General features: G+C 37.3%; 1 protein-coding gene across 8 annotated transcripts in view; it reads right to left on the reverse strand.

Annotated features, from left to right (window-relative positions):
* CACNB2 (calcium voltage-gated channel auxiliary subunit beta 2) overlaps nt 1-23,432 on the reverse strand; it is a 240,244-nt gene that overhangs the window by 34,944 nt on the left and 181,868 nt on the right. For all 8 annotated transcript variants that reach the window (XM_066316498.1, XM_066316490.1, XM_066316482.1 and 5 more), the window contains 2 exons: nt 4,796-4,918; nt 463-599 (listed from right to left, as the gene is read on the reverse strand). In XM_066316498.1, coding sequence (XP_066172595.1) covers nt 463-599; nt 4,796-4,918 — 260 coding nt within the window. The remainder of the gene's footprint in view (nt 1-462; nt 600-4,795; nt 4,919-23,432) is intronic.

The following is a 23,432-nucleotide window of genomic DNA, read 5'->3' on the forward strand; positions in this document are numbered from 1 at the left end:
TTCCTGTAATTTCTAAAATGAGCTCTAAATATGCTTGAAATTAGTAAGATCATCAAAACAAGTAAAAAATGCTACAGAATTTAGATAAATCAATTTTTAGTCAAAAAATTACTAGCACATAGTAAAGTACTTACTGCAATATATATTAGTAATTATTTTATGAAAAAAGAAGGAAACTATTTCAGTTGTAAGCCATCACAGATCACCAGTCTAAATATCTACTTTTTCTCCCAAATAGTGACGACACTAATAAGCTTATTAACTAACAATAGAATATATAAAATACTGTTATGTATTATATAAGAATATAATGAATATATTCTATATTATTTTTCTTAATTGATTAAAACGTTTGTAGCTGACATTAACAATAATTAAGCATACATATAAATGATACACACCATCAATTTCCAAGTCATGTCACAGACAATGTTGCTATTATAAATGATTTCTTGTTATTACCTGGAGTAGAATTTTCCTTGTTTTGCCTTTTGTTCATGCTGCAGCCTCATGTTTTCTAGTTTGACTGGGCTTGGTATGAATCCTATTTCACAGCCTTCTTTTACCAATCGTCCTATCCACCAGTCATTATTAAATTTCTACAGATTAAAGAAAAAAAAAAAGGCAAACAAAAAAACCAACATACTAAGAAATTACTGTATCCGGAATACTTTGTTACTTAATATGATATAGTTTTAATTTGTAGCTATGCTATTTTTTGTAATTTTCTCTGCAGTTAATCACTTTGCTATGTTATTATGGCAATGAAGAATTGCAGTAATATTTAGAAATACATTTAAAATTTATTCCTTTCAAATTATGAAAATCCACAGTCCTTAAGTGGAAGCCTTCCTGCAAAGACTTCATGTTTCTCCCTGGCTTTTATTTCTACCCATTTCACCATCTTTATTTTTTCTTGCTTCACAGTCTTCTCCTCACACATATGAGAGCTGCTTTTGTTCTCCCTTCACGGTTCTCCTTGGTTGACACCAAAGACTTAGGATGTGCTCTCACCTACTGCTACAATTTGCTCTGTAATAATCTGTTTTTCTTATTCTTTTTTATTTAGTTCTCTATATAAATTAAAAAATACTACTTCTCAAATTCCCCCACTTCTCACTAAAATCTTCTGAAACATGACTGAATTTGGCTGCTTATATATACCCTACTTTAGATAGCTCATGTGCTCTGCATCTTAAACTTACTATGATAGATCCACAAGGAACAGATATCTTTTAGTAACTAAAATAACCAAAATATTACACAAGTCCACCAGATAGCCCAATTAACTGAATTTCAGCTCAGTTAAATATGAGATATTGACTACTCTAATTCAACAGCTTTATTCATACACACACCCCCTATCATTTGTGGGGGAGATTGGTTGTTTTGCAAAGGTCTATATAGCAGAACTATTTGCTTTTTCCATTTTTATTTATTCACCATTTTTGAATGAGAATAGGTCACTCATGCATGGGCCCCACACACAATACTTTTGGTGTTCCATTGGAATAACTACTATCAAATAAGAATTTTGGGTAATTTGGAATGTTTATGAAACTTTAAAGAGAACATCTGAATTTGAAGAAGGAAGCTTTCTTGAATCTGAAGCTATTAATGTAGATACTATAGTGCATATTTAATTATATAATAACTAGCCTTAACAAGTGTACAGTTAGGAATAAAACATATAAAATGTATGGGCTTCCTTAAAAAGAAATTACTTTCACCATCATTGGTGGATCAGTGATACAAAACCTATATTGCAGTATTACCCTTCACTTTGGCAACTAGAGAAATCTTGTGGTGTTTGAGAGCAGATGTAAGATATTCCAGCTAACAAAAAATAGAGATTAAAATAAAAGCACTTTTAAGCTTACAAAACATAAGAGGATCTATAATATTCATCCAGTGGGATGCCTTTATGAGTAAGAATATCAGCATTTCATAGGCAGCTACTCTGGAATAGCAGTTTCTCAAAGCTGTATTAGACTGAAAGGTATTATTAAAATTATAACCTTTCATTACAAAAGGCTAACTAAATCATTAACTTGGTAAAAGGAAGAGATAGATAATTAAAAACCACCATTCAATTAAGATCTGAACAGTCACTATTTTTGTCCTACAGTACAACAGATTACCATGCAACAATATTAGTTTTATTAGAAGCATTAGAAATCCTAAATCCATAGGAATTTCTTCTTCGTAAAGAAATAAAAGCAGATAAAATACACTTCTTCAAGGTCTCAAAGATGCTGTGTCAGTATATGAAGGGCATAAGATACTTTTTAAAGTGAATAATACCACACATAACACTTTCTAATTTAAATTTTTTTTGAAATTTTGGTAGAGAAGTGTCCAGCTCTCAAGGTGCTGCCTGGGGTGAGTGATTTACTGTGTTTGGAGTGCCAAGGGAAACACAAAAATTAATTAAATACAGAGCAAAACAATGACCGTGCATTAAAGCCTCAAACGATTCATAAGTTACTATGATGCAGCAGTTTCTTCATGCAGGAAGGAATCCATCATCCTTATGTGTACTGAGTTTTAATGAATGTAACCTAATAATGAAGACAAATTTTCCTCATACTCAATCACTGCAGTACTTTTTATCACTGTCCATGTACATTTTGAACTGAGGTTTTTCTTGTTTGAGTCCTCTCAGCAGCACAAATTGGTGAACAGCCCTTGCAGACAAGAAGAAGACAGCACTGGTCCAGTATGGCATCATTATGCAGGCAAAAGCCACTGGAGATTAACTTAGCTTTCTTTATCTCTAGCAACAACACGTCTAATATGTTTTCTTCTTTAATCTGCATAAATAGTTAAAGTTTGGACAATTCAGATCCCCCAGCATTAACTGTAGGGAGCACCAAAAGTACTGAAGGAGCAACGCCTGGTGGGATACAGAGCCCTGGAGGATGAGCAGGGCATGGCACTGAAATGGAGGGGGAGGATGTGGCTGTGCAGGGAAGGGCTGTGCCTGGAGCATCCTCTGAAGGAGCTTCAACCCACCCAGACACAACAGCTGCTGCCAAATGCAGGGCAAGAGTCTAAGTCCAAGTTTGACTCTTTGCGGATCCCTTCCCATCTCACCATTCCTGTGGCACAGCTGGGCTGATTCCAGGATCCCTTCCCAACCCATCTCTGGACAGCTAACAGAGAAAACCAGGTGTTTTTAAAGGCAGTCAGCATGGAATGCCTCTTCTATTACACCCAGAGTTGTAAGAACATTTTAATCTGTTTTTCCACTCCTCAGTGCTACACACAGCCATGGACAATATAAGGACTCAACTGAGCTAAACTTCCTTTTAAGACATTTTGGAGATACAGAAAAGTTCAGGAGACTTTTCCTTCCAGAGTTTCTCCCACATATATATATCTGAGACTAAGCTGTGTTGTGAAGAAATAAAAACTTTTAACAGAAAACTGCTAACCCTGTGTGTCTGGTTTATATGGAAACAGGGGAAACACTTGATGTAAAGTCTGAGATTACCACTTCATTTGAAATGCAGATGGAATAGATAACTACACAAAACCATTTGATCTAACCAAACTGAGCCATATTTTCCAGTGCTTCAAGACTCAGTGGAGAAGGCCAATGGTTTTCTCTTGCTAGGACTCTGTGCCTGCTCAACTCTTCTTTTGTCACAAGACAGAGTAGAGCAATTCTTTCCACTTTCATCAGTCACAAAGCATATTTCCTTCACAACATACAGTCTGAATCAAAATTATTCTCTTTCTGTGTGTTTAATATATATGAAAAAACTACAATCATTAGCCAAGTCTGTTTCTCGTGTTTCTTCAGTCTCTGTCCACCTGTATTTCTATCTCGGTATTAGGAATGTTTTTCTTCTTGCCCAAAGTACTTGCACAAGCAGAATCATTGTGCATCATCAATCATAACTACTGAGGAATTTTTCAGTAGTTTAAAATGAGGCAAATACAGAATTTCAAACACATAGTTAGGTTGCTCTCAACCTTAAACTAACTTTCTATTTCTTTTCCTATAAATCTCTATATCCAAATGGGCCATTTTGAGACAAACCACAATGGAATATAAACAAAAGCTAGAAAACCTTTTTAATGAAGGAGTCATCAAAAGGGAGCAGCAGGTTACAGAGGAGGGCTTGCATGGGAGTTACCAAGTTATTTGTTTGGGAGTGTCTTGCAAGGAGCAGAGAAAGAAAAATACTTTAGGTGTTTGAAACTGTAAAAATTTAAAATTGTCAAAATCAAACCGCAGGAAAAGAAAACCAATGCAGCAAATGCAAAGCTCATTTATTGACAGTTGCAATTATCTTGAAACATCATTCCAGTTCTTCAGCATGTAACTGCTAACTAAATATTGTCTGTTGCAGGGAAGTAGCTTCAGTTAAAAAACAGGAGACCTGAGGATTTTGGGGTTAAGTAAGAGGCAGTCACACAAATAAAGAGAGAAGCAACCCTTGGCTGCCGAATCACAAAAAGACCTCAGAGTACCACAGTAGAAAAACCCAGAAATATTTCATCTTTGAATAGTCAGATATAGGCATTTAAACTTATAAATAAGTGAATTTACTAGAGAAGAAAAATACTTGCTTTCTGAATTTCATTGATTTGATTGTAAGAAATTTGTGCCAGTGTTTCTCCAAGAATGGTATTTAAAAGAACATTCAATTTCTTATACACTGTTACCTTCTTTAACATTTGTAAAGTGCTTTGACAATGTGAAATGTTATCAACATTGTAAAACAGTAGCACAATTACTCAAGTATTCCCTTTAAGAGTGGTTCACTTTTCTGGTTTGACTTACTTCTTTAACGTGAAGAAAATCTTTAGCCTCAAATGAGATGGCCATGCCTGGGACTGGGACATCATCTTCGTGAGCTGCACTGTACCCAACATTTGTCCGAACTGCAAATGCAACAGGTTTTGACTGCAAAATAAAAGATGAACATCATGAATGCAAACACATACATATGTGCAAACATATATACAGGAGATGATTTCTGCATGCTATGCTTTTAAAATCATAAAAACTTACAAAGAACTCTCCATGCATCCATGCAAGACATAGTGAAGACTAGTTTTTACTGACATTAATATTAGCACATTTCATAGAATATAGATTTTTAGTAGGTAATAGAGCTCTGAATTAATTTGAGGTAAGTCAAATCAGTAATTAGTAATCAAAATCCACAACTGTGCCAACTATATTGGCAATCCATATCATAGTATCAGTTTGCAGTTCTGCAAGTTCTGTGTTTGGGGGCTGCCATTAGAGGTAGGTTTTCCAGAGCTAAAAAACCTAAGCTCCATAGACAGTGGAGCTGCAAAAGGCATTGCAAGGGGAGCATGGCACTGCACCAACATTGCTCCTTTCACGCCATTCTTGTCTGGGCACCCATCTGCTGGTCACCTCAGCATCATTCTAAGGCTGCTACAAGTGTAGCCCTCACAGCCTCAGTCCCCAAGAACTGTTGGGGGAAATTGCAAATTCAGAGAAGAGGTGCCAACAGCTGCCAGCAACTTGCCCTAAGCAAATCATCTCACCGCACTCTGAGAGCAGAGCAATGTGCCTTGAGATCATCATGTCATTACCAAACACCAGCCACAGAGTGATCTGTTAATTTCCCTACTTCTTTCTTATGCTGCTAGCTGACATCAGTGAGTTAGAGGATTTTCCCAAGTTTTGTTTTCAAGGAGCAGTTGCCAGAAGAGTCACACTGAAGTCCCATATCTGTACAGCTTCTCCTTACCAGCAACACCAGTGTTGAACACCTCTCTGCACAGGTATGGTAATAGAAGGTGCTATCCAGCTCAGCCCAGACCACGGCTACCAAGGGCTTCCTCTTCTCAAAGGTACAACCATTTTACAAGAGAACAGCATTTTTTTCTGCTTTATTCTAGGCTATACAACAGCTTGAGCTTGCTCTACCCACAGATTTTATCACACAGTATCCCCAGGACCCACCACTGTCCTACCCCAGGCTGAACCCACTTTTCATAACCAGATGAACTGTCAGAAGGGCATCCTGATATGATTATGTATTCATGATTACATTTCTGAAACTGGGCATTTTTGAGAACAATCACCCACAACTAAAATTTGGTGATTCCTGCACATCAACTAAAAAAACCTGCAGTGTTGATTCAAAGGGAAGGTCCACTTCCTAACTGCTCAAACTCGTATCTTAATGATCTCCTCTATAATTTTCTCAATGTAACTTCCAATATTACTTCCACCCTACATAAAAGATACCAAGCTATTACAGAACTAGTCACAAAAGGCAGTCACACAGACTCTGGATTCAGTGATATCATGAATCTTCCTTAAAAATAAAAGATACCATAAATTACTGGGTTTAAATATTAATACAAAGCCTCAAAGCTCTCATGAATGTAAAAATTACAGACTATCAGTTGATGCTTTCTATGCTATTACTAATTTCAACACTCCAAATACAGATATGAATAAGAATTGAACTGTCAGATCTCCTAAACAACACTTACCATCAAATAGTAAATAATCAGATAAATCATTCCCTATTATTAAGAATGATCATTTTGTAATGCACAGTGACCTATCTCTGTAGAAATGTATCCTAGAACAGGAATGGATCTATTAAGGAACAGTCCATGACAAACACTGATAGGAGGGATAGTACGTGTGTTTCTGCATTCTCACATTGCTACATCCTCTAGCAAACATAAAAAAAAAAAATGCTTAACCACTGTGGTTTACTCCTAAATGTAACAGTGGATGAAAGACTTTACGTTGACTAAAAGACTTTAAAATCTTGGCAACATTGCAACAAACAGACATCTCCAGGAAGCTAAAGTCCTTGACATACTTCTTACTTCTTAGAAGTGATCTAAAATTTCCTGTTAGAAGAAAACACCTGACTACCCAAGAAAAAGAATACAATGGAGACTACTCCAGAACTGTCTTAGCAGGAAAGAAAAGTAGCAGGTGAAAGTTCTCTGTCATTTTCTGCCATAAAAAAAAAAAAAAAAAAAAAAAAAAAAAAAAAAAAGTAAAACTGAGCAGAAAAACAAAGGAAAACGTTGAGTTACAGATATTCACAGAAATGGTATGTCCCATTTTAGATATTTGTCGCACTGGTAGAAAGAGACACTAAATTATCATGGGATTAGACTACAATAATTCATCTAATTGAACATTTAAAACTAATTAGTTTATAGAAATTAAATGCTAGCCTTTTTACATAAATAAGTAATTCTGAAAGTTTCATAGCACTATCAGACAAGGTACTTTTCCTGAACTACATTGCCTTGAACTAAAAAAGCCCAGTTGTTATGTAATTAGGGTCTTATGTAAAAAAAAAAAAAAAAAAAAAAAAATTGACACGTGCATATGTATATTTGAAAATGCATCTAGCATTTGCTTGTATACCCTGCAGTTCTAAAATAAGACTGGGTCAAAACAGTTAAGCATTTGCTGTTCATTCTCTAAATCTCCATTAAAATGGCATGGCATTTTTGCACTCAGTTAATCCACAGGCTGGACTACAGGGACAGATGCTCCCAGATGTTAAGCAGTTTAACATGTCATGTCTCTCCAGAAAAACAAAGTAGCCTGGAAAAGTTTATTTATCTTCAAAATGAACACTTCTATCTTGTTTTTCTTTCTTTCTCCTGTAAAAGCACAACATTGAACCAGCTGAATAAACCCACAAGCAGAACAATCAGACCATGAACATTACCATCACCTATACCATTGAGGGCAGGAGGGAACACACTCTGGAGTGAGGTTCTTCATGAACCAATTTCAGATTGATACAAACTCAGAATACAAATTAACAAAATCTTATTCAACAGCTGCCTAACCAACTTTGGCTGTACAATTTTGGTAACAGACATAAATTAAAGTGTGCCTAGAGAAACCTTACTCAATTTTCTCTTTTTCTATCTAGATCTCACCTTTTCCTTTACAAATTATATTTACTTTACACATCTTCATACTAACCATAATTACTAATTTCATACTAATTACAGTATTATTATACTTTACTACTTATATTTCCTTGTGCCATGATTAACTCATATTGAATGTAAACACAAGCATTTGTATATTGTATCTGTTCTCAGTCAATTTGTCACTTTAAACAAGTTTGTACCTGCTTGGTTGAATTTGTATTCAAGAAATATTTCGCTCAATAACAGAAAAAAATAATACAATCTGTTCTCTAGTAATGTACTTAAAATATGACAGAGCCTTCTTTTTCTTATAACTGATTTCAGACTTTTTATTCTGTGCAATAAACACAGTGGAGGCATCCCTTGGGGACCCCAGCCAAGGAGGCAAATTTTCTGTCATGGAATTTGCACACAGAACATCTCCCTCACGGACACTAATCTTGCAATTATTGCTTGATAATCAAAGTATCTCTATTCCTCATCCACTAGCAAGATGCAGAAAAACTGATGAAAGCATTCCCCAAACCATTTTCATCTACACTTGGGCTTGATCTAGGATCTCTGATCCATCTTATACTCTGTATACTCTGTTACATCATTCCCACAGTCGAGGCACCTTTGTATTTACACCAGTTAAATGAAATCGGAATGCACCCTTATGAAGGCAATGCCAGCTAAGACAAGAACTGACTCACAAAATTATTACAGTTACCATTTTGACAAAATGCTTGTCAAAGTTGGTATCTGTGTTAAAGTTCAGAAATTGTGTCTCAAAGCACGCTCACTCCCTCACTATTTCTACATAAAGCTACTCATCCTTCATGCTATCCACTTTTCACACATGCATGCAACCTTATCCTAAAAGCAAGGAATTATTCTTCTCTTGGGTAATGAATATAATGGGTGTCTCTCAAATCACTAACAAGTTTGCACTCATGAAAATTTAAAAAGTCACATCATGTCTTTCATCTGAGGAAAGGTGATTACTACTACTGAACTTTTCACTAGTAGTCTTAGTGGGGAGCAAATATGACAGATGATGTGACCTATGTTCAGCACCATTTTCACAGAGTAGCCCTGTACACAGTATTTGTGGCATCAACAATATTAATACTCCATGTAGGACAAAGATCAATAGCACTGTGATGGCCTAATGACTGCTGTGTTGAAAACATCTCACTTTATTTTGCCCTGCTAATGACATAGAGCCAAATATATAAAACAGAAGCAGTTCAAAACCTTTATGTTTTACAGAATTATATGATTTTTATTACTATTATAAAGAAATTTACAATGTTATGAAACCCATATGTCAGAAAAGCAATTTAAGAATGCAAATGCAAAAATAATAGAAGAACTTTTCTATTTTACCTTTTTTACTTTGTACACTAATTTATGCACCCGTTACACAAGAAAGAAAAATCAAACCCACCTGAGAAAACAATTATAGGAATTTTTTGTCCTAAACGCTGTTTATTACTAGAGCCTCATGACAGATAAGAAATTATCCAATCTCTAACAACAGAATCTGCTCAGCAATCTCATTGCTAAGGAAGAGACAACAATTCATGAATGTCCCAACAGAAAGTTAGGAGCATATACAGCTGCTGTCACTAAAAGCAGCGATCAAAAATATCACTTCCCAGCAAAGATCAGGTTTTCTTTTACAGCCATAGGTGTGTGTACCAAACAAGTCTGGTAGGAAGCCAGACCCACAGAATAATTGAGGTAGGAAGGACCCTCTGGTGTCTCTCAGTCTGATCCCTGCCCAAAACAGGTCTGTTTGATCAGGCTGCTCAGGGCTGTGTACCCGTGAACCTTAAACACCTCTAAAGACAGAACAACCTAACCTCTCTGCATTTCACTCCAGTAGTTGACCACTGTGGTTGCGAAAAAAGCATACACAAACTCTGGTTCTTTCACATATCCATGAGTGAGGAACATAGAAATCCATAATGGAAAACAAATACTTAGTTTGATATAGTCCAGTCAAGCAAAATGAAGTGTTTTTACAAGTAGAATTTATCAATTACCAGTTTTGATTGCAAGCGATCTAAAAAGAGGGTTTGTAGTGTATTCAGGACTTCCAATTGATGCCTTGGGAAGGCTGACCTGAAACAGAGACTGGACAGAGCTAGAGAATAAAGTAGGTATTTATTGAAAAGCCTTAGGGTACACCTTGAGCAAGACAAAGGCCTGACCAGGGCTACAGCCAAGGTGGACTCAGAAAGGTCACAAAATGCCCAACTGGTCACGAGGTCTTACACTTTTATAAGTTTTTGGTCCATTTGCATATTGTCCAATTTAATTGTACAGTTACAATTAAACAACTTTGGGTTGTGAGGTCTCATCCTTCTTGTTTCTCCCTTCAGTCCACCATTGTTTATACTTTTGGGCCTGAAAGTTGTCCTTGGTCTTCAGCAGGAAAAGGATTTGTCTACCTACTCTGTGAAGAGAGCTTACTAGCACTTAATATGAGGCTCAGAACTACACCCCTAGGCAGCACAGAATCTGGAAAACATGAAAGCTAAAACTTAAGGCATCACAGCAAAGTGAAGGAGCTGAGAAGTACAGAGTGAGAACAAAACACAGTACAACTGTAGTTAATAAGTAGCAGCATAAGTACAGTGGTATAATGACATCTAAACTCTTCTGAATTATAATGGCTTTGGATAGCACAGATCCCTTTAGAAGGATCTGGGACAGAAGTAGTTAAACACAAAATTATTTGATGTGAGTACATTTTCCCATCTGTCTCCAAAATAAGGCCACCTGAACGACGTTCAGCCATTACCAGTGCTTGCTCGGCTACTTTACACATGGTTGGCTCACTGAGTTCTTGCCTAGGACACGTCACAACCTTGTGCAAGAGCAGCCAGTGGGGACTGGTGCCCACCGCACGAGCCCCCAGCACCATCAGCCTCCCACTCGACTCCACACGGGCTGTAAGGATTGCTGCACGGAAACTCAGCTATTAGAGCTAAATTCTGATCTTCCATAAGATCAAGGCCCATTGGAGAAACTTTCTGAGGAAACCTTTGAATCCTTCCAGTTCCTTGGAATCCCTCCTACAGCAATGCCTGCTCTCAATGTTGAAGAGAAGGAAAATTTACCATATCCAGCTGGTACAAAAGAGAGTCTGCCAGATCCATTTTTTCTTAACAATAGGTAGATTTCAGAGAAATTTTTTTTGTTCTCTAGTACTCTCTAGAGATACTTTTGTTACTATTTTAGCTCATCTTCACACACAGCTTGAAAGTCATGTTTCTTACTTCCTTTTACGAAATCGTATTTTAATAGAGTCACCAATGTTGGTTGACATTCAGCTCAGGAGGCAGCAAAGACTGAAATAGCTGTACTGACGCACACCCAGCTTTCTCATATGAGCAGGATCTTTTTTTATTAGAGCATAATGCCAAAACTCGACGGTGGCCGTGTGTTGTCTGCATGCAAGTGTGCCAGAAAGGTGGCTCTTCCATACCACCCACTTGGGGAGTTAACGGGAACCGCTGGAAACCAGCACAGCTGAAAAAGTCTGTTTGTGCTTACTGAAAACATGCTTATTCTGGCAGCAAAAGCCAACAGATGAAAACTGTCATTTGCAATGAAAATACTGTGCTGGGATTTCAAGTTCTTTTTTCAATGTCATAATGAGGACGTTTTATGCTTATGAGACATCTTAAGCTTATGAGACAGCATTTTAGCAGATCTTAGCTTTTTGGCTAAACAAAGAGAAAAGATTTCCAGTAACACTTTCAGGCTCTTCACAAACAAAAGTTTTCAAAGAAAAGCAAAATTCTGTGACACAGCAACCTATACTAAACACCAAATAAATCAGCAATTCAATGGTTAAAAATGTAGACTCTATTACTAAAATCTCTTAAAAAATGCTTCTTCACTTACATTGTTTCATAATTCAGTGCTATTCATGTAGGTTTTTTGCTGGTTCCAATATTTAAGTAATTTTGCACTTCATTTTTTCAGTTGGATCAGAAAGTCTCTACAACTGCTAGAGCCAAAGGTTAAAGTTTGTTACAGTTTTTCACTTTAACATAACATTTTAAGCATGTTTTTCTAAGAAACTATGCTGAAAAAAAATCTTCATTTATTCAAAACATATATTTTGTAGCTAGACTGCTCTGTTTCCAGGAATTATATGGCTGTATGTTTCAAGGATGATATTTTAGAGTCTGAAAAGCCAAATGTTCTATTAGCTCTTAACTCATATGCTGAACTAAAACTGAGAAGTTATGTGAGGATATGATAAACACTACAGCTGCCTCAAGGCTCCTATCCCTTTCCAATTATTAGATTTTATGGCCCTAGCTTATGTTACCTTATGCCTCACCTGGGTATCTATTGTTTATGCAGGTCTTGCACTATCTGAGATACTCCTAACTTTTAAATTAAAATGGCATCTATACTGCAGATCTCCCTGACAGCCTAGATACAGATTACATAAACACAGAGCACACATCCACAGCACTTTCAAAGCTGTGGTAAATGAGTATTTGCTAAATTTGAAATTTAAACATCCTCCCAGACTTAGGAAAAGTGAAAATGAGGCTACCTTCACCTTAAGGGAATGGTGATGGTATCTTTGACTTAGCCCTCACTGTGTATAGTATTATTATTCAACCATTAACTTCACAATAATAATTAACTTCACAATAATAAATCTTCTCCCATCTCAGCACTATAGATGCATCCAAGCATTAAGGCTAGAGAAGACCACCAAGCCCAACATTTGACCAAACACCACCTTGTTAACTAAACCACAGCATTAAGTGCCATGTCCAGTCATGTCTTGAACACTTCCAGGAGTGATGACTCCACCACCTCCCTGGGTAGCCCATTCCAATGCCTGAGCACTCTTTCAGTTAAAAAATTCTTCCTGATGTCCAACCTGGACCTCCCCTACCATTTCCTCTAGTCCTGTCACTGGTTGCCTGGGAGGAGAGACCGACCTCCTTTCAGGTAGTTGTAGAGAACAATACATTCTGTCTCTTACTTGCATACAGGAGGATCTTTCCTTGCAAAAAACCCAATAATGTGTGAGACACAAGGAGCACTCCATAGCATCCAAGAACCTTTCAATGGATGCATTTTTGCCATCAACTTTCCAGTTCAAAAGAGGAAAAGCAAGTGGTCTCTAAGGGATGATTTCTCTCTTTGTAAAATGTCATGAACACCTATCTAACCCCTAAGCAGAGAGCTAATGCATGAATCCCATGACAACAAAGGAGATACAAAATAATCAACAATTACTTGTTAAATATCATCAGATTATACAATAAAGTCTATAGCTATTTTTATCTGCACAGGAAAGCTAAGATAGCACAAAACACTTTGAATACGTCGTTTTCACCTCTGGAGCACCTGTGATTGTATACACAACTTTTACGTTTTTCTATTTAATTACGTGTGTATGTGCAATCTTCTCTGTTATTAAACAACAAAAGGATCACCCCAGCAATGTTGTTCTAGTGTCACACTGACATTTTTGAACACTGTCAGTATGACTGAAATCTTTATATCTATTGCCAAAAACTCCCTGAAACTTCCAGCACAGAATTAACAGACTGCAAATGGTTTAATATTCTGTAAGATACAGAGTGCTAGAGCCAAGGCACACTTTGGCTCTGCTCTTCAAATATTTGCTGGAAGCAGAACAACTGTGAGACTTGGGAACTAGAGCTTTTCAAAGCAAAGCTAATGAGAAATGTAGTTTTATCAAGATTTTTTTTCATTTTATTTTGAAGAAACAAAGTTTCTTTGAAGCTGATACAAAACTTATAAACTATTAGGACAAATATCATAATTATGTCAGAATAACATACATAAGTAAAGTAAATTCTACATCAACAACTTCATTTATTATAATTCTCCTGTATCTTGTATGTTGTGATCCTCCTCTCATGTTTCGGACAAAGGGGCAATTCTTGACTCCTCAGCCTGGCGACCACTGTGCCTGTGCACATCTGGGATACCAGTGAGGACCAGCCCCTTTCTCTTCTCTTTGAACAAAAGAGCTCCCAGGAGGTTTAGCACCAGCACAGCTGCTGCTGCACTGCAGTTCTCCTGCCCCTGTACAAGAGGAGCCATGACCTGTGCTCTGGAGATGCCTTCCTGCCAGAAAAAAATGCTCCTAAGATTTAGAATTAAGCTAGAGCAGTACTAGGGCTTCTCTGACATAAGCCAGGAACCAAGGAAGAACCATACAGGGGAGAAGCCAAAAAAAAGGAAAGCTAAAAGCCAGGCTTTGGGCCATTCTGTGTCTGAGATGTGCCAAAAGCAGTCCATCATCAGCATTCAAAGATTTGTGGGAGCTCTCATCTCAATCCCTGTCCAAAAACAATCTCTCATGCTAATAAGCCAAAACTAGAATGACTTCTTTTTAATATTTCCTAATATTCTTATTTACTTTAATATTTCCTAATACTCTTATTTACTTTTCCTGTAGACATCTCATTTGTATTCCTTGCTCAGAGCACAAGATAAAACATGTTTCCTGGTGGGTGTATGAGATGCAAGAGTGAAGTGCTGTGATGATGATATTCTTACAGAATATATTTTGCAGCTGGTGCACAGCTAGTCATCTAGCCAGGAGATGAAACATTAGCTGGCAATAAACCTTACTTTTATTATAGCCGTAGAACTGCTAAGGTTTAATTCCAGGCTGGATGCAGCAAGAGTAATTATAAAAACATGAAATAAAATGACACAGAATTGCAACAATTTTCTCTTTGTATGAAAAGAAACATGGTATCAGAATGCAAAGTAGCAGTAAGAATTCTAATTTGAGTTTCTAGACTTTTTAAATTTTCTGTACTTTCCTTGACTGAGTGGACTGAATTTTCCATGGATATGCAAGGACATAACTCCTCAGGCTGAACCAAAGCTAGTGAAGTGTCCTGTGCTCAGTCTGACCAGGGACTGAACCCTATATGATACAGGTGCCTATGTGCACACAGCTGTTTTCTCCACACACAACAGGTAGAACACATATGAGTGTTTTATTCATAAGCAGCTGCCATTTACACTCTCAACATCATGCAGGATTTTACATGCCTACACCTGTTGCTGCAGCAGGTTCTCCTGGGGAATGACTGCCAGCAGCATAAGAATCAGTCCTTCTTCCCTCTAACCCCCAAACTATCTTGCTTTTTATTTCATAGGGCCTAGCTTATATCAGAGAAATCCAAAATTTAGTTTCTTTCTCGTCACCACATACTGAAGAGGGGAGAGCACCCAGAGGAGGGTGAGGAGCTCAGCAGAGGATAATTTCTTTCTCCAGCTGGTGAACCAGACTCCCCTTGCCTTTTTCCCTCTGTCTCCCATTTTTTCCTGATTTTTTCCCCCAAAGTCCCATATAGAGCTGATGCACGGTCTGGATCTGGTGGGACAGTTGTGTGCACACCAGCAAGCCTCAACACACTCTGCACCAATGCCTTTTTACATGCAATACAAAACATTACTGGACACCAAATATGGTTTCCTAATAAGCAACTAAAACTGCATACTTCTAAAGCTTCTAAAAGAACAATTTAAAATTTCTGTATCTTTCCTCTAGTATCAAAATTATTTAAAATCCATGGCTATATTCCAAGGAGTTCTGTAATCCTTTCTGAATTGCTGGTAGTCAACCAGAAGCTTGTAAATGGCTTTATGGCATAACCCTTGTGCACAAATTGACACCAGGGATACAGGAAAACAGATGGTGGACTTCTGCTCTTTATGTTTTATAAATTTAAATTAGTTTTATTAATAGATATATTTTGTTTCCATATTTACTTAAAGAAATTAAGAAACTGAGAATATTGCGATGAAATGCTGTTGAACATTATATTTTGCAAGAAGTGGAGAACGGAAAGACAAAATACAATAAAATCAATGTGTAATTACTTAAATTATACCTTTTAATCTTGCTTTAATTTTGTATTTCATCCCAAAGAAATATTCTTTTTTGCTAGCATGAAGATCTTTTAAAATGTTTGGTACCAAAGTCAAAGTTTCGAGTATGTTTTTTCAAGGCTGTGTCAGTTTTTGAGCCAGACACTGCAAGACAAAGGCATTTTTTACTTGTTTTCATCTAAAATTAATAATTTTCTGCACAATGAGAATAAAAATTACTTAAAATGAATAAATATAAACACTATATTAACTTTACACAGCTTTTTAATTTTTATATTACTTTGATGCAACATTATCCTAAATTTTCAAATATTCACTGTAAAATAACTGTAATAGTGTTTGATATCATGATGGGTTTATAAAGACTGGTTTCACATGAAAAAATACAGATGGTGCACCTAATTAATTAGCATCCAGTTAAAAACTGAAGACAATTATCTGTTTAGGTATCAGTAAACAATTTACACAAACTTTTTTTTTGCCACTTTGCATTCTAAACAATATGGTAACTAAATGAAGTGGAAGTCACTGCATAACAAAAATCAGGTCTTAACAGAGTTGCTTAATAATTGCATAATCAGAATTTACATGTAGAAGACAGTATTTCCTATCCAAAGATAGGAGAAAAAATGTTGTCTATAACAACAAATACATAGGCCTTCTCTAAAGTTCAAAATGCTTTGTGAGATAGACTGCTGAAACTTTCTGATTTAAGGATAAAATCAGCAAAAAAGCCAAAACAAACAACTCAAGGAAGGGGCATGAAAGAGACACATTATAAGCAATCAAGCCTGAAGAAGATGATAAGGGTTTTATGTGAATAATTACCAATTATATAAAGAGAGTTCATTGTCCTAATGACATACTTAAACTATGTAGAGATTAATGAGGAATGGAATCAAGCAGGGCAAGAGTAACATCTTTGAGCATGCTGGAAACCAAAAGCAGATAAAGCAAAATAAAAAGGGCTTCTCTAGGTTTGTTTCTAATCAGTTGGTAGAAGTTGTTTAAAACATACAAGTAGAACAAAGAAAGTGATCAGGATTTGGAAGAGTCACAACAGTCAGGCAAGACTGATAACAGGAGAATGACTACAATGGTCTGCATGAAAGGGAAGTGTTAGAACTCACTCATAAAAAGCTTTTAACACCCATCAGAAATATGACAATTAAAACACCCTGAAGACTGAAAAAACTGTCACAGAGGAAAAATAAATAAATAAAAAGGCAAAGAAGAGAGAAGGAGCGAGACAGCCTAAGCTGTGAAAGGGTGTGTTAGGAGAGAAATTGGTGGGATGCTGTCCTGTCACTTGTCTTTGAGGAGCAGCTGACTGAGTTTGCTGAACCACTGGAAGCAGCCCCAACACAGGAGCTTGTACTGCCCTGCATCTCTGCACTGCTCAGGGAGAAAATGGGTAGAAGGAGATAGTGGTAGATCTAGTGTTATAAATGCATATTATAAAGTTGGCTTTTCACAAGGTGTGTGCTATATGATTAATAACTTTGTGGTAAGGATATAAGTTTTTATTTCTGCTGTCAGTAAAGAAAATTAGGCATAGTGGTAGTAGTGATGTAGTATGCTTAAACTGTCTGTTTTGCTGGGATAACATCCAGTAAACATTTAAAGAAGACTCTGCTATTGATACACCAACTATCATCATCTACCATCTGAAGAAAGCACGGACCAAGGCCCAATCTGGAGGTGATAATGAAGACACAGCCAAGAAACACAAATGGTCTAAAAAGGCGGACCCAAGGAAACAGGCAAAACAGTCCCTGGAATATGGAAACTAGTTTATGGAAAAATATGAATATTCAACAGATTGATACAACAGAAAGGGTATTTAAAGAATGCCTCTGAAATAGAAGGGTGTGGACTTGGCTGAATGCCAAGTCACCAGGCTGGCCGTACTTTCCGTTTTTTTCTATCTCCTAATTGTCTTATTTTCTATTAAACCTATTTCTTAAAAATTACATAAAAAGTGAACCTCGTTTTTCACATCTAGTCTTTAGCTTTAAGTCTGATGTGAGTACTACACAGCCCTCCCCAGCTGGCAAAAACAAAGCAGCCAGCAAATTAAGGACAGAGTCTATTGCTCAAAATATATTTTAAAATTCATTTCCCCACCTCCTTTTGCTTTTCCCCATCGCCTTCAACTGCTGTGCCAAGCAACAAAGGAAGGTCACAAGCATATCCAAAGTGCAAAATTGTTCATGCTCTATATTGCTTGGCAGCCCTTGCTAAAATGTGTATATGATAGATCCAGGGGTCACAGAAAGAAAGGGAAATCTGGGAAGTGACCAGAATCTCAAAAAACTCAGTGCCACAGTGAAATGCAGCTTCCAAAGCAGCTGAGGCATTCTGATGGAGAATTGCCTGGCCTCAGTTGGACATTTCTGTCATGCCTCCATCCTCCCTGGCCACAACACTGCAGCCAGGTGCCATCAAACAAAGGAACCCTAGCAAACACAGCCCTAGATGGCAGGGCTTGCCCTGGCTACACTGTCAGGACAGAAGCAGTGACCTACTGCTCAGGCAGCAAATCTGTCACCCTGTATATGGATTTGGGGCTTTTTCCTGCATAACACTAAAAATAAAGAAATAATTAATTTTTTAAAAATCCAGTATAAACTTGTTCTTTTCCAGCTGTTTGCATTTTTGTGATTGAGGTACCAAAGCACCAATGAACTTTTCTCACCAGTTACAAATGTATATTAATTTCTTTTTATTTATTCTCATTTTATGCGACAAGTCAGAAGCAAAAGTTATAAACAGAGTTTAAGTTGGAAGTATTCCCCCTTTTTTACAGTCCAGCTCAGTATAATGTGTTCTGGCCATGTAACTTAATGTTCTCATAAATCCCCCGAAAGCCCAAACCCTTCTAATCTACCAGAACCAGTGTTATTTGCACAAAGTTTTTCTCTTTTTTTTTTTTTTTTTTTGTTTTGTTTTGTTTTTTGTTTTTTGTTTTCTGCACAGGATCAAAATGTCCTTTTCTGATGTCAGAAAGAACAGCAGGGTGTTTGTTTACAATGGTCTTTGCACTGCGACTGTACTTTTCTTTGGTCTGATCTTCAGAACCACCGGAACTATTGGAAAGCAGTAAACCAAAGAAAAAGTGTGAGACTTTTACACTGGTTGCCCACAACTCTGAGCTCTGGTGCTCATCCAAGCAGCCTTCCCACGCAGCATAACCTCTGCACCCACAAAGCTTTCAGTCTTTTTACTTTATCATTCGATAGAGGGAGTAGAAGTTTAATACTAATAGCAAGAACTCTTGAATTTTGTGACGACAGGTGAGCAGATAAAAGCAAATGTGTCAACAGTGCAACCAAAACACAAATGTCACCACACCTCTCAATCAACAAAAAGGCAAAGTCACGTCATAAAACCAGCATTTAATAGTAGCACTGGAGAACTTTGCGGTAGTCCAGCAACACAACAGCTTCAACAAAGAGGAGTTCAGTTTGAAAAAAGATCCAGAGTCCACAAACTACATTTTTTTATCATAAATATTAAATTCTGTTAAACATTAAACTTACAACAGGTAACATAAAGACAGTCTGTGAAAAAGCTGTGCTCTTTCAAGCCACCTAAGAGAGTGTTTTTCTGCCCTGTTTCAAGCACTGAAGAGCTCACTGCCTTTCACTGGCTTACTACTTTATACCAGATTGGAACTGTTAACATCAACTCCAACCAATGAATTCCTCGGGAAGCAGAACCCATGGCTGACCCAGTAACCCCTGAGAGGCTTAGCAAAAGCTTATAGCTTTTAAAAGCATAGCAGAGAAAAGCACCCAGAAGATCCTTTATCATAAATACTGTATCTTCTCTGGAAAGAGAAAATCCTACCACCCCAGAGAAAAGTCCTTGGAAGACACATTCTCCTTCTCTGATGGGCATATTTAGTCAGGCTGCTGAGAGAAGCATCATCCCATGGGACACAGGGGGGCAGGGAACAGAGGGAGGGGACTTTAATTCCTGGGAAAATGCCTCGTGAGGTCAGGACATTACTGCTGATCCAGCCAAGAAAAGGGATGCAACTGTTCCCAGAAGGAAAAGGGAAGAAGCAAACAACATGAAACCTTTAACCTTTTTGTTCACCATATCAAAGTGGTCAACCAAAGGGTAATGGTAGCTGACTAGCTTTCGCTTCCCATAACCTCACAAACAATTAGATTCCCTGGCCTTGTCATTTCTCTCCCATCAGCATTTCATGAACTGTTTCAAGTATTGTGAATATCTTACCTTTCATTTTTTGCTTTTTTTTTTTTCAAATTATAAATTGTTTATTAAATCACAGTGGCATAGATCTGTTGTTTTCTTTTTTTCTGTCTTCATCTTACACATAAGTAACTGGTTAAATGAAATCCAAGATATCAATGTCTGGCTTTAAAGAAAAAAATCAGCTCATTATCAAAAAAAAAAAAAACCACACCAACCCCTCCCCCCCAAAAAACCCACAAAAAAACACAAAAAAAACCCCCTTATACCCAGTGCCAAGAACAGAAAAAAGCCAAAACACCAGGAAAGTAAACTCCCATGTTAAGCTAGACCTAGCATTTCTGTAAATGGGCAATGCATATGAAAGGAAAGACTAAAAGTTTCATATGCTTAGAAATTGCTACCCTTTCCTTTCGATACAGAGGAAAATGAGAACATTCACAAGTAATTCAAGTCTCTGAGGTACAGGATAAAGGGTATACTTTGAACACACAATATTACAATACCTTAATATTACAGTATCCAATTTTTATTAACATGTGCAACAAAAGATGTGCAATTTTTCTGTCACTTTACAGGCAACTTACAATACAGGGTAACTGTGCTCCCAGCTAGAGGACAGAAATGAAGGTGGCTATGAGGACATGCCAGTTCAGATCTGCCACTCCTATAAACTTCACCAGTCCTTGTGCTTGAAAAGACTACTGCAGCCCTTCACCGAGAATATCTTCCCTCTTTCCACCAGGACATCCAGGACCTCTCCAGCTTTCACTACAGGCATTCTCTTGGCCCTCACAGACCTTTTTGCCATTTAGAGAAGTTCCCAACAGGCTCCTGGATTTCACTGTGATAACCCCATTCCTCCAGGTTAGGGCAAAGCTGCAGCCAAACCATCTGTTGCTCCTCTTGCTAACAGGCTGTACAGGGAAAATCACAATCCCTCTCCACTGTCCAGTCCAACTTCAGCCTTTCCAACCTGTCTGCCCTCTCTGGCAGTCCTGTTGCTCAGAAATCTCACTGACCACTGCAGTGCTCTTACTGATGGTTGATCTCCATTCGGTATCATATCCCTGCTCCCTCCTGGCTCCCTGGTTTCTGAGAGGATGGAAGTTAATAGCACTTTTTGAGCAAGTATTTAATGACTGCAGTGTTGGGACATCCTGCCAATATCACACAACCGTACAGAACTCAGATTGCTCGGTTAACTCAGAAATTAATGTGATTCCCTGGTAAGTTAAAATGAGCAGGATCGGTCTTGGTTTTACACCACCTTTACAGCAAGGTAATATCTGACAAACCCTTCCTCTTAAAGTGCATTGAAGCATGGCCATTTTCCACATTCATGTCCAAGGAAGAATCAACAGCACAGCACACCTTGACAACAAATCACTTAAGTGAAAAACACAAGTAAAAACTGCAAAGAAACCTGAGGAATTTCTGTATTCGTATAAGTGTCAGCCAAAATTCAAGAACCGAATGGAGTTAATTAACAGTGACATGGCAGGGTGAGGAAGAAGGAAGCCCTGCTCCCTGGGGCACAGGCAGCTGCTGCCCCAAGGGACAGGGTGGCTGTTGGCTGGTGCTGCTCTGCTGTCCTGTCCCCAGGGAAGCTGAGCCTGCTCCTGCCCCTGCTCAGCAACAGCACTCCCCACCCTCCTGCATAATTCAGCTAAAACACAAAATTGAACACATAGTATGTGCATTATTGAATTATTTAAGAAATTACTATGAAGGATCTTAGTCAACAAGACAGTTTAGTGTTAAGACTAAGTAGATATTTCCACTAAAACTGTTAGGAGAAATGCTGCTTCCCAGTCCTGCTTATGGTATGGGAAAGGCTGCTGATGAAAGCAAGCTAATGGAAAGCAATCTACTGACTGTGTAAGCAGTCCATGAATGGCAGATCTCCAGCCTTTCTGCCCTGCTTTTTGACCAATTTTCTATTAAAGAATTTCCCTTTCTAACATAAAAAGTGAAATTGTGCCACAGGCTCTACATTTTTTTATCGTTTACTTGTAACTAAGTAAATTGCAACTAATCTGTACTGATGAAAAGTTGCAGACTTCTCATCCCCAATGATGCTTAAAAGCTGATTTGGATTAGAAAGTCATAGGTTTGAATAAAATTATTAGTAAAGTACTTTTAGAAAAGTGTAAGAATCACTTAAATTACATAAGAAGTAATGATAAAAATCACTTTCAGAAATTATTGTATTTTAGAGAAAGTTAATCTTCTCAGTCTCTTATAGTTGTTTTATCTAAACTTGTAAGGAGTCAAATACTCAATTTTGCCCCTGAGATATCCTGAGAGACAACCTCTATATCCATGGGAAAGTTCCAGCACAACTGGAAGCACAGTTCATTAACGTTCAATAATCAGTGGGGTAAAAACCAATAGTAAAGCATTCTCTAAGGTACTCTCACGACAGGAGAACATAAATGACTAATTGACTGCTTTCAAAGCGTGATGATAAACCAGCTGCTTTGAAAGCATAGCTATTGCTAATTTAAAATAAAAATATGCTTTTTAAAGATGAAACAATGAAACGAGAGTGCTCAAAACAGAAAAAGCCTCTTTTTTTTTTTTCATTGCATTAATTTACCATGTAGCAATTTTGCATTTAATACAAGATTCTTGAATTTAAATTAGCTACTCAAGTATATGGCTATATGATCAATTCCCATTTAGCAGGGTTACTGTCCTCCATTCAATGCTGTTATTTCCATTAGTAACCTTTGCAAATAATATGATTAACCTATCAATTGTGAAAGCCATTACTTTAATGCAATAATCATAAATTGCCTTTCATTTTACATTAGTCCTAGACAAAAAAATGACCAAGCATCCCAAAGGGTAATTAAGAAATCACAGATATTACTTCCAAGTGCAAAAATATCACATCGAAGAACCAGTCTCAAATAAGAAGTCAGCAAGACAGAAATCCTGAAATTTCAAGGAGGAAATGGTAACACACTTAAAAATACAAAATTACCAGCACAGTAAATTCCTACAAGAATAATGCATGCGAGCATGAATAGACTGAGACCATGGCAAAGAGTTTTTTCTTTGTTCTTCTCTGATGTGTAACCAGCTTAAAAATGGGAGCATTTTACCATGGAAAAATGTTGCACAGATCTAAAAGGCCACAATAAAGAAGCTTATATTGCTACCTGCATGCATTCATGACTGACTAAACCTTGAAGTTCACAGTACAAAATGTGAAGTCACAGGTATTCAGATCTGTGATGTGCTCTAAATATAGATAATTTAGGTCATAACCATAAGAGATACAAACAGTCCTCTGAGATAATCCTCATGTGACACTGTTACTACTTTAAAAGGAGTATTTCTATAATACCTCTTGATTAAAT

This window comes from Sylvia atricapilla, chromosome 1 (assembly GCF_009819655.1).
Source record: "Sylvia atricapilla isolate bSylAtr1 chromosome 1, bSylAtr1.pri, whole genome shotgun sequence".
NCBI lineage: Eukaryota > Metazoa > Chordata > Aves > Passeriformes > Sylviidae > Sylvia > Sylvia atricapilla.